The 12,818-nt window shown below is 42.7% G+C and overlaps 1 protein-coding gene across 1 annotated transcript in view; it reads left to right on the top strand.

Moving 5' to 3' along the window:
• Nucleotides 1–12,818, top strand: part of heg1 (heart development protein with EGF-like domains 1) — a 142,506-nt gene that overhangs the window by 116,479 nt on the left and 13,209 nt on the right. Inside the window, 5 exon segments of the mRNA XM_070875499.1 lie at nt 3,180–3,314; nt 4,218–4,260; nt 4,360–4,397; nt 7,914–8,001; nt 11,383–11,560. Of these exon segments, the coding sequence (XP_070731600.1) occupies nt 3,180–3,314; nt 4,218–4,260; nt 4,360–4,397; nt 7,914–8,001; nt 11,383–11,560 (482 nt within the window).

Consider the following 12,818-nt stretch of genomic DNA (forward strand, 5'->3'; position numbering starts at 1 on the left):
GTTACGGAGGTGGAAGTGGGCGGTCTCTCTGATAGAGCAGATTATGGAATTGGAAGTTCAGTTCAGGGATGCTGAGGCATCAAACCATTTGGTTCAACTTGAGATAGTGGCCAGGGAACAGAGAAGGAATCGGTGGCCAAGGAACAGAGTTTGTGGTGGGGCTGAAAGCAATGGTTTGGATGTTCCCAGTGTTTAAGTAGAGGAATTCATGGCTCATCCAGGATTGGATGTCAGACGAGCAATCTGACCATACAAAGGCAGTGGAAGTGTTGAGGCAGTGGAGTGGTAAAGCTGGGTGTCAGTCAGTGTACAGAAAGCTTGAAACTAACGGGTAGATGCTGCTTGGTTGCACTTCATAGAATCATAGAAATTTGCGGCACTGAAGGAGGCCATTCGGCCCAGTGTGTATGTGCCAGCCAAAAAAGAGCTACCCAGCCTAATCTCACTTTCCAGCTCTTGGTCCGTACCCCTGTAGGTTACGGTACTTAAATTGCATATCCAAGTACTTTTTAAATGTGGTGAGTGTTTCTGCCTCGACCACCCTTTCAGGCAGTGAGTTCCAGACCCCACCACGCCCCTCTAATCCTTCTACTAATTACTGTAAATCTATTCCCCTGATTTAAAGACCTCTCTGATAAAGGAAATAGGTCCTTCCTATCCATATCTAGGCCCCTCATAATTTTATACACCTCAATTAAGTCTCCCCTCAGCCTCCTCTGCTCCAAAGAAAACAACCCCAGCCTATCCAATCGTTCCGCATAGCTAAAACTCTCCAGATTTGGCAACATCGTCATAAATCTCCTTTTACCCTCTCTAGTGCTATCACTTTGTGGTCATCAGTGTACAAAGAATAGTGAAGATTGCTGGAGGTTAATCTACGCATATTCCACAAGCAGAAGTAACAAAGTCCTTGTGTTGATTTTCTTTAAACACGGAGATAGCATAGCAATCATGAATAAATCTGTGACAAATAAATGACGTGGGCAGTGATATGAAGAAAGATTTTCTGAATAGGCTGTATAGATAGTGGGTATGATAAACTGACGTTCCTGAAGTGTTACTGTATTATTTATAAATGGTGTCTAAAGTGCTTCAATAATGTGACGTCACATTCGCGGTAATTATATGCACATTTATTTTGCATTTGTAGTATATATGTGGAACTATTAAGATGTAGGCTGCTAAAAACTTTTGCCTTGTTACGCTGCGCAAACTACATTTTCCGTCCTGGCTAATTTGCTGTGCTCCCACCCTGTATGTCCTTGGGTTTGGTATGGAAAATATGGTCACCCTACATTAAAGAAAGGTGACTTTCATCAATAATAAAAACAGAAAATGCAGGAAATCTCAGCAGTTCAAGCAGCATCTGTGGAGAGGAAGCAGAGTTAACCTTTTGGGTCGATGACCCTTCGACAGAACTGGAGAGTGTTCAAAAAGAACAGATTCAGGGGGAGGGGAAGAAAGAACAAAAGGGAAGGTCTGTGATAGGTTGGAAGACAGGAGAGATTAGAGAGACAAAAGGGATGATGGACCAAATTCAAATGGTAATGCCAGGAGTTAGAAAAACATTAGTCGAGATAGGTTGTGAATAGTGGGATTATGACCAGCTGCTATTAGAGACAAGGAGAAAAAAAAATAAAGAAACAGGCTCTGAGGTGAGGTGAGGTGGGGGGGGGGGGGGGGTGGGGGAATGGAGCCAAAGATTGGCAGCAGTTACGCTCTGAAATTTTTGAACTCAATGTTGAGTCCAGAAGGCTGTAAAGTGCCTAAACGAAAGATGAGTATAGGAGACCGAGGACAGAGAGGTTAGAATGATAATGGAGTGGAGAATTAAAGTGACAGGCGACAGGAAGCTCAGGGTCACACTTGCGGACTGAATGGAGGTGCTACGCAAAGCGGTCACCCAATCTACGCTTGGTCTCCCCAATGTAGAGGAGACCACATTATGAGCAGCGAATACAGAATACTAAATTGAAAGAAGTACAAGTAAATCACTGTTCCACCTGGAAGAAATATTTGGGGCCCTGGACAGTGGGAAGGGAGGAGGTAAAAGGGCAGGTGTTGCATCTCCTGCGCTTGCACGGAAAGGTGCCGTAGGAAGGAGAGGGGGTGCTGGGGGTGACTGCGGATTGGACCAGGGTGTCCCGGAAGGAGCGGTCCCTTCAGAATGCTGAGAGGAGAGGGGAGGGGAAGATGTGATTGGTGGTAGTTTGGATTTGAATCCAGGTCACAGCAGTGAAAGGAAGGTTGCATGGTATTATCTCTTCCAAACTCTGCTGAGAAAATCCTTTGAAATGAAAGCATTGTTTCCTTTCTAAAGGTTTTTATTTACTCTAATTGTTCCCCTTTTGCTACAGTACGTCTAATTTAATTGGTAGCTTGAATTTATACAATGCAGCATGAATAACATCACTCATTAAATACACTTAGGATTGGACTCTGATTGTTCATCACAGGTTCTCATCCTGGAAATGCCTCACTGATGGGCTAAAAGAGAAGAATTTTACTCCATCCTATTCCAAACTCAGCCTGACACCTCTGTCCTGTTTAATGCCCTCCATCAAAACAAAAGTAAATCCTCTTTCAAAGGTACTAAAATAGAAAGGGCCTCAAAAAATAGTGAAATAAAAAAGACCTCATGAGAAATACTATTGACTCTGACTGTGTTGCTGCATTTTCCATCTTTTTGATGTTTTGGATAACTTACACAATGAAAATATGAAGAATATAACTGTTCCACAAGTATTAATAGCACTGAAGTATGGACTTGGGTGTCCAGGAGTTTTACTTAAATTTGTACTGGTGAAAATGTTATTGTTGCAATGTAAGATACCACCCTGTTTTTTAACCTCAAAGAATTAATACTAAATATATGCATCTGTTTCTAATGATTCACATGTGTGCACTAAAGTACACTTTTAATTGTGTTAACTATTATTATATTCTATTGGATGTTATTAGCATTCCGTTTTAATAGATTGATTGAATTCATAATGACCACAATTCTAGATCAGAGAAACCACCAAAATGTTGGTTGATGGCAAGGACATGAAATCAACAAATGAAACTCATTGAAATTGAAAAGTAGATCTCAGAGAGTGCAATTAATGATGGGGTACTAAAGAAGTAGATATCTTTTTAAATATTTTGCTAAATAAACACTTTTTTTTCATTCACAGCTGAAAAGTTATGTAGCTTGAAAGTGCCTGAATGCGACAATGCAACTGCAGAATGCAATGATTATAATGGGATTGCAGTCTGCCAATGCAAGCATGGTTACTTCAAATACAATGCCATGGATCATTCATGTAGAGGTATGTTATGCTAACAAATTAATCACTTGTAACCTATCGCCTTTTCTCCATGGCCACAATCAATGATGCTGTTTGATCAGCATATAGGAGAGGTACTTCCCTGGAATGAGAATAGGACAGCTGGTTTTACCTACTTCCGAAGAAGTAATGCTGCTGGTGCTGCCACACAATTCTCCATCGAGCAGCCCTTCACAAGAATTGTCCAGAACCAGACAAGTAAGTTGAAGTGTTCGTTGAGGCTGGAATCTGAATACCAACACGAACACTCAACAAATAGAACTAATAGGTTGCACTTGGGTTTATGTTTTCTAATAAGTGGTGTTAGAATCAAAAAGTATGAAATAATACATAGCATAAGACATTAGAGGTGTTGAGCTTTAGAGGTGAGCTTTCATGGGGAAAGGGAGGAAATCAAAGGCCATCCCCTATAGCTCCTTGTAGCTGATTCAAAAGTGAAAGGCCTAAGGCCTAAGGCCTAAGGCCTAAAGGCAAGTTCCCTGTCCCATTCCTTAGCTTAAGAATAGTGCACAATGAGAAAGGCCTGTAAAGTTGGAGGAAATATATTCAAAAATGTAAAAAGCATTAAATATAAATGGAACAAGCTGGAATTATGTCATTTTGAAGTGGGAGGTGAATTAATAATCAGCTTCTAATTGATCTTGCTGCAATTGCCAAAGGGATTAAAATGAATAGTGGATCATAACATCTGCTGCCCCACCTGTTTTCTCAAACCCCTGTAGTACTTCCCACAGCAAGCATTTGTGAGAAAGGGAGAATATTAAAAACCTAGGGACAATGCAATTTTGAGTCTTTACAAAATAAGTTTACAGAACTACAACACATAAAAATTGAATTGTTTTGTTAGTAGCATGTAGTAATGTATGTACTTTCACCTTACTGCAGCATGCGACGATGGCTATAAGTTAGAGAATGGAACCTGCACACCGTAAGTAGAATGAAAAATAATCTTCACCTTGATCACAAAATTTAAAAATCTGTTAACGTGTGGAAAAACACACTGATTTCTCTTTGTTGTATTTAACAGTTGTCTCTTTGGATTTGGTGGATTCAACTGCAAAAATCGTAAGTTTACATTTTTCCTTCAATGTAATATGAAATCAAATATTACTGTTTAATATACCCTAGCTAGCTCATTCATAATATATAAACTTGTGTATTGAGGAGCCATGGGACATGGTTTATTCATGAATTGTCAATGCTGATGTGATGCTCCCAAAGACAAAGGGGTGAGTGTTGTGGTTGACACTATAAATGGGATATAGATTGACTGCCACTGCTTTTCATCGTGCATTCTGTTTGTGCCACACATAGAGAAAGACTTGCATTTATATAGCGCCTTTCACAACCACCGGACGTCTCAAAGCATTTTACAGCCAATGAAGTACTTTTGGAGTGTGGTCACTGTTGTAATGTGGGAAGTCAGGGCTAAGTTAGTTAAAATTTGTGGTAAAGATCAGGGGTAAATTTTAATTTTAAACAGAATCTGAACTAATGCATTGACTGCAGAGCAGTTCTAATGGTGTTGCTGAGGAACCGATTTTGCACAAAGCTGGCAGTCATCTATTGTAACATTTTCTTCCTGACATAGAAAAATGTTTCATACAGATGATGGCATCATGTGTGGTATAACTAAAATGTGCCACACCATCATGAACAACTGATGGCTCTTCCTGATGTTCAATTGATTCTGGCCAAGATAGAACTGAGAAGAATTTAAAAAATCTACCAGAGAACCAACTAAACCATTCCGTGTATAAACACTCATGACTCTGAAAATCCAAAGGAAAATCCCACCCTCGCCAAAAATTTTTACCTGTGTCAGAGCAGCATGGGAGGAATCTCCCAGTCCGGCAGTTTCCTTCGACCAGACCTGGGATCTAAGAGTGGCCAGGAGGTTGTACGAGCCTCCAGGCTGGTAGAAGTACCCCATCTAGAGACTCAGGCCTGGCTTCAGTCTAGAATCCCAAAGAAAACGGCTTGCATCCTTCTGGATAGGCCCAGCCAAAAGTTTATTGGCAGTGGGGGTGTTGGGTCCTAGTCCAGTAGTGAACTTCTACTGTATTTCCTGCCACCCTGTTTTGGCGGTTGCCCAGCAACCCCCTCTTAACCGGCATACTCTGACTGGGCCAGTGGTGGAGAATCCTGGTGGGCAGGTCCCCTCGCTTTGACTGGAACAGACTGACCGCACATGGTTTAATCTTGAATATTTATGGAAGGATTGCTCTAGAGTTAATAGTTTTTCCCGTAATTTTAATTGTATTCCTCTGATTTACTTTCTTATGGATTGCCGCATTTCTCATATGGAAAGGTGTAATCGGGAGAAAAAAAATCAGTTTGCGTGGATTTTAACTCCCAGACAGAAAATTGAGGGAAGACGCTAACTTTCTGTCCATGAACCTCCGTGGGAGGGCCAGCCAATCATAACGGCCGGGCCTCATTAACATCCCGCCGGCCAGCTGATCGCCCGAAATGGGCGTAAAGAAGTAACCAGCCCACAGCTGGCAGGCAAATGTCGGCTGGCCTACCTGCCGATCGGGTAATGCCGAGGGGGCTACAGCAGAGTTCCATGGGTGGGAAGTGGTGGTGGAGGCCATGACCTTCCTTGTGGGGTCCAGAGGATCACTTCTGCTCCTCTTGCCCCCTCAAATAAAGGATTTTACTTGGCTTTCGGGGTCTCCACTGGGTGTCCATAAGGTTTCACTAGTTGGAGAGAACACCGCTCTGGTGGTGTCAGTAATGCAATTCACTAACACTGGGATGCTCCCCCTGCAGATTGTGTCGTAACTCCCTGGTTTGACCACAAGAGGGAGTCAAATTCACAGTTTTGACACGAAAATAGTGATGTTAGCATTTTCTTAATGTAAGCCTCACTATTGGGTTCTGGCACTGTTTCTACATAATTGATTTGTCTTCAGCAATGTAAAGGAATAATTTAAATATGATTTGGTGTGAGTTTTATATAAATTAATTTACCCTTATATGTGACTTCTTAAACATTTGGGGGGCTAAATTGCCCTGCGCCCCGTTCAGGACGTACAATTTGAATTAAGTAAAGATTTAACGACCGGTGAGATGGGCTGCTAAATCTTGCTGAATTGGGCACTTAGAAAGAGAAAAAACTGTGAGACGGTATCAGAGGCGGGAATGGCCTCCGTCGGGGCAGAAGCAGGGGGCGACACTCCGCGCCACACTGAGCACGTCACCACGGCGCTGATGACGTCAGTATGATGCGGACGTGCCGTGTCATGCTGACACGTCACAATGTCCCTCCTCATTTAAAGGGGAGGGCCGCTGCGAACTCTGCAGCCACTTCCGTGGTCACCAGGGAGGGTTTCAGCTGGGCCAAGAGGCCTGGCATCCAAGATGGGGGTGCCGGTCTGCATATTGGTGGCTCGGCCTCACCAGCGGCCGCCACTGTCGGGCCGATTCTAAAGTTGGCTGATTTTTTTTTAAAAAGATGCCGGCCATGGCACAAGGGCAGGTGCCCCAGCGACCACAGCTTCACGCCTCACTGATTAACAGATTCATTTGTTTGACTTTAGTTGGTGAAAACAAATAATTGCCCGGAATTTATGGTGGGTAATGACAGCGAACTAACAGCATTCGCCCTCATTACGTCTCTGAAACGGACCGTGACGTCAGGATTTGGCGCATGCGCATCCAAACACAGAATTCCTGAAGTTGTGGTCATCCATTTACTGCTCTGACACTGACTGTGTTGTGGAAACCCCCCTTCTCCCCGCCTCCCCTCCCCTCCCCCCCCGCCATAGCCAGCAATCAGTGAAATCCTTGAAATTGACTTAAACTTGGGCTTTTCTGTGACAGTGTTGCTGCTAAATACCCCATTAAATGTTAGGCCTTGTTAGATTAGGTGTAACTGGGGTTTTAACAACATATTGACAAGGAAACAAATGTGCTGGTTCTGAAAAACTAATTTTTATATTGTGGAGTGTCATGTTACAATTTAAAAAAAAACGTAAACATTTTTTTAAAGTTTGTTCTTGATATTTCAGCTTCTACCTTATCCCCATGCAAGAGTCCCAATCTATGTTTTACTCTGTCATATTTTTTAAAAGTCTGTATAAAAGTAGCATATCATTTCCTGTCTGAGAGTTCTGCAATGTGATTGACTGCTTCGACAGCTTGTTGACATTACAGCAGATCCCACTAGGGAATCCCCACTACAGAGTGCAGAAGTCAATTGAACGTCGAAAAACTTCTCGCCACAGAGGTCGCGAGATCTCTCAGGGCAGCTTTCTTCGGGGCCAGCGGCGAGCGCCATTGTTTCACTGCTGACTGTAAACTATGGCCCGTTAACTTCAGCGACAAATCACAAATGAGAAAACTCCACGTTACTGATTTCAGTAGCTAAAGCCAAATTCAAGATGATCATCTCTATGCTAAATAAGGAAGTTCTGTTTCACTAAACCACAATCAAAGAAGATTCAACCTATTTGGGAACGGCAGAGGTTACCGCCCTTGAGCTAGGTGCATCAGGGTGTGTGTGAGACAGGAAAACAAAAGTGCTATTTTCTCTTGCTTTATTTATTTTAATTACTTTCTCTCCCTTATTTTTAGCGTACAAGCTCATCACTGTGGTGATTGCTGCTGCTGGAGGAGGATTGCTGCTTATCTTGGGCATTGCATTAACTATCACATGTTGCAGGTGTGTACAAGGACTCGACCTTTGCTCTATCTCATTATTTCCTGTGACAAACAAATAACAATTGTAATCCAATCCAATATACGTGCAGGAAGGCTGGTGCAATATCTGCATATAATTACATGGAGTCTGGAATAAGGTCACAACACACTTTTTATACAACCCAATAACGTATTGCAACATAGGAGCAAAGATTATGCAGTTTAAGGAGGAAATACTCATTGGAACATTCTATTTGTATTACAGCTTTTAACATAGTCCTAAGTATGCCTGTTTTTTATAATGCAGGCAGTATTTTCTATTGCCATTGCCATGATGGGTACAGAAAGTTTTCATGTAGCACTGCCTCATATAATATGAGGATGTTAAAAGAAGTGACTGTAGAAATGGTTTAGTGGGATCAGCTCAAAGGAAGGAAAATTGGGTCTGATAGTATTGTAAATACTTCAGTACAGTGCCTCACAGCATTGTTCATTAACCTTGTCCTGTGCAGGATTTGCATAACATGGCCACTGTTTGTATAAAACTCCAACAAATTACTACAGGACGGCTATAAAGTGTACAAAGTCAGAGAGAAACCCAGTTGCATCCTCCTATTATTCTGCCTTTGAGATATCCTGGAAAGCTTTTTTCGAAAATAAGATGAGAAGTCAAACAGGTGCCAATCTAGAGAAACTTACAGTAACAGATAATCGACCAAGGACTGAATTACACCACTTGCCCACAGGTAGCACCCAGGTAGTGGACTTTAACAAACAAGGCAATTTAACAGTTAAGCATTAAAACTGTATTCTGGGTCACAAACTATCTGTGAGCAACACTATTGTAAATCAGCTAGTGGGAAAATGAGGGCTGGATTTTCGGCTAATTTGCACCTCGTTTAGCACCCCGGTAAGGCGTTAAATGCTGTTTCTGGGCGTGATGCCAAGCGTCCAGGATGTAGTGCCCAGCTGGTAGATTCGGTTACTGATTAGCACCCGTGCAAAAACTTACCACCCCACCGTCCGTTTTGACTCAGATCATGACGTCAATCATCGTGCAATGCTGCACTAGCGCCCCAGATGGAACATTTGGCCCTTACGCCTCGTTTAACGCCCATCCCAGGAAATGCCTGGAAAAAAAAAAGGCGGTCCCAGGGTGCGGCATGCGGTATTGGCAGCATTTTTAAATGGAGGAATGAGGATCCTACATCGCAGGTCACATTGACTGCAACGGTTGTGCATATAACGCTGCATGAAGCTCCGACTTGCAAACTTCACTTTTAGCTACCATTACAGTGCCCTTGCAATTTCAGTGAGAAAATTTAATGGGGGCATTACTAGTTTGCCAGCATATCATGCTCCATGCTATTACCAGGCAGCGTCAAACTAGAAGAAGGGCTCTTGACCATGAGGAGGCCTAAGAATGAGGAGAGGCTGATGACGTCTGGGAAGGAGACCTCACCCCCACGGTTTAGAGGCCCCAATGCTCATACCTCCAGCTCTATGAGGAGCAATGTGTGAGATGGCTGTGCTTCTGAAAGGAAGTGCTGACAAAGATATGCCATCTCCTACAGGCAGACAGATGCCTGGAGGCAGCCTTCAATATTCCCCTCAACAGGTTTCCAAATTCATTGTGGTGTGCTGCAAGCTGCACAACTTGGCCATCATGAGGGTTCAGGCATTGCCAGTGGGGATTGCAGGCCCACCTCAGGAGGAGGAGGAGGACGAAGAGTAGCCTAGCGACTCCCCCATTCGATAGCCACACCAGCAGCGTGGAGATGCTGCTGGACCAAAAGTCGCACGTCACCAGCTCGTATGGACCGGCTGTCCTAAATGGAGGAAACTGAGGGATGGAGCTAATACTGGAAACGCTATGTGCCCCCATAAAGGCACATCTCCGGTGAATGCTGGAATGATGCACAAGACAGCAATGGCAAATTATGATTCTTATATTTTACTGCAACAAACTCTCAAAAACTCCCCCCACCAAAATAAAACCATACAATATACAATGTTATGTTGCAAGGCATAAACAACAATGAAACTTCTTTATCACCGCAAGTTTCGGCTCGGGTGCACAAAACCTGTTGTGCAACGCCTGAGTTAATGGCAACGCTGCTCCAACTTACATTTTTGTCAAAACTTGCAGTTGAAGGTGCAAACTATTTTCAGGTTCTAACTTTAGCGCCCCACCGTGATTACTGCCCGAAAATCCAAAAAAGCCCCAAATATGTTAAGCTAGTGACTAATGCTTCCTTACAGATCAGGGGACAGATTAAAATAGTTAATAGCAGTAATGAATGAAGCCTTCATATACTGTATCATGGGTTTCACAAAACTGTAATGTTTTCTTCACTCTTCTTCAACTGGTATCACCTAGTACAGCGTAACCCCCAATGAGTGACAACGTTGATTGATTTGACTCTTCCTGGCTGGCCTCCTACATTCTACCCTACGTAAACTAAAGGTGACCCAAAACTCAACTGCCCGTGTCCTAACTTGCACCAAGTCCCGCTCACCCAACACCCATGTGCTTGCTGACATACATTGGCTCCCGGTTAAGCAACGCCTCAATTTCAAAATTCTCATCCTTTTCAAATCCCTCTATGGCCTTGCCCCTCCCTATCTCTGTATTTTCCTTCAGCCCCACAACCCCCACGAGATGTCTGTGCTCCTCTAATTCTACCCTCTTGAGCATCCCTGATTATAATCGCTTTACCATTGCTGGCCGTGCCTTCTGTTGCGTGGGCCCCAAGCTCTGCCTAAACCTCTCCGCCTTTCTACCTCTCTTTCCTCCTTCAAGACGTTCCTTAAAACCTACTTCTTTGACCAACCTTTTGGTCACCTGCCCTAATTTCTCCTTATGCAGCTCAGTGTCAAACTTATTTATCTCATAATACTCCTGTGAAGCGCCTTGGGATGTTTCACTACGTTAAAGGTGCTATATAAATACAATTTGTTGTTGTTGTTATACAGGTGTGAGATTTGTAAGCATGGCTGTTAAGTCATTTTATTATTAAACAATTTAAAATAATTTTAGATTTTACAAATGGATTCTACCAGTCGTTTGTGCTAAACATGAAGCTTATATTAAATAAAAACAGAAAATGCTGGAAATGCATGGTAGATCAGCCAGTATATGTCAAGTTTATAAGGCTTTGGGTGTTACTCTTCATCAGAACTGAGGACTGAAAGTTTATATCGTTAGTTCAAAGTGATAGTAAACTGAAAATTTAGGCTCCAAATTCTGTTCTAAGAAAATACATTGTGGTGGAAAACCATTGTAATAGCTAAAGGCAACACTACTGTCGATTACAGTTCTGTTATTTTCAAAACTCTTGCACCATTTGAATGCTATCACGGTGTTACTGCAACTTCTGATTTTAGTTTTCTTTCTCTCCAGGAAAGACAAAAATGATATCAGCAAACTAATCTTCAAGAGTGGGGATTTTCAGAGGTCACCATATGCCGAGTACCCCAAAAATCCCCGGATATCTGTAGAGTGGGGCCGGGAAACGATAGAGATGCAGGAGAATGGAAGCACAAAAAACCTGCTGCAGATGACGGACGTGTACTATTCGGTAAGTATCAAAGCAAAATGTGAACTTCGGACTGTTCTACACCAGGGATGGAAAAATGAGAACCAATTGAAACTCAGTTATTCAATATTTTCTTTCTTTCCTTGGGTTTCTGTCAAAATTCAACTGAAACTTTAAAAAAAAAACATTCTGACATGAAAGTTTCATCGAAACATATGCAAAGGATCAGTATACATGGATCAAAGTCCCCAGCAATAAAATCCGCACTGAGCTTTAAAACCATGGCAGCTGCAGTGTTTGCTAATGTTGAATGGTTAGTGATAACACTGTCTATCCTGCTGATGCTCTCAGAAAATTCTGCCAAGGTGCCAGTTATGGAAGATTTTTGGCCACAGTTGTCAGTCAGCTATGAATTGTTAAATGGATGTCCCTTCTAGCTGTTCTGATGGTTCAGGTGGATTTTAAAATTGCAGTGGCATTATTTGAAGAGCAATGAGTTCTCCTGCTGTTCTGACCAACATTATTCCCTTAACCAACAACATAAAAAATAGATTACCCGTCATTCATTTTATTGCTTTTTATGGGACGTTGCTATAGCAAATTGGCAGCTGCATTTGCCTACATAGCAACAGTTATTGCACTTCAAAGGTGATTCATTGTATGAAACACATTGGGATATTTTAACATGATAAGGTGCTGTTTAAATGCAAGGACTAGTGTTATACTAAGGGTACAGCAGTGTAATAGTTATGTTACTGGACTAGTAATCCAGAGATAAAAACAGAAAATGCTGGAAATCTCAACGGGTCAGGCAGCATCTGTGGAGCGAAACAGAGTTAACGTTTCAGGTCGATGACCTTCGTAATCCAGAGACCTAGATTATTGATCCAGAGAACATAATCCAAATCTTCTTTCTCTCAGGCTCCTTCCAGGGATCTGCAGCAGATACTTGCAGCATTTTGAAGTCGGCCACCCACAGATGCATCAGACAAGGTCGCTGATGCCCTCTTTTACAAATCTGCCAATTATATCGTCCCTGAATTTGCGGTCGAAGCCTTCCCGCGGGGAAATGCCTCTGTTCCGCAAATAAAATGCCCATGTACCTGGGCGGAATGGAAATTCACGGTCCTGGGCCTCTCTGAGTACCTGTGGGTAGAGGGCCACGTATCCCAGGGGCGCACGCGGTTCGCAAGCACCCCTGGAATCATGTGGGCCAGCCCAATGAATGAAAGAAGGGAATCCCATTCATGCTAATGGGAATTTCGTATGTACGGAAATCCCATAAACATGATTGGGAATA

Source organism: Pristiophorus japonicus, chromosome 3, assembly GCF_044704955.1.
Source record: "Pristiophorus japonicus isolate sPriJap1 chromosome 3, sPriJap1.hap1, whole genome shotgun sequence".
In the NCBI taxonomy this organism is placed as follows: domain Eukaryota; kingdom Metazoa; phylum Chordata; class Chondrichthyes; family Pristiophoridae; genus Pristiophorus; species Pristiophorus japonicus.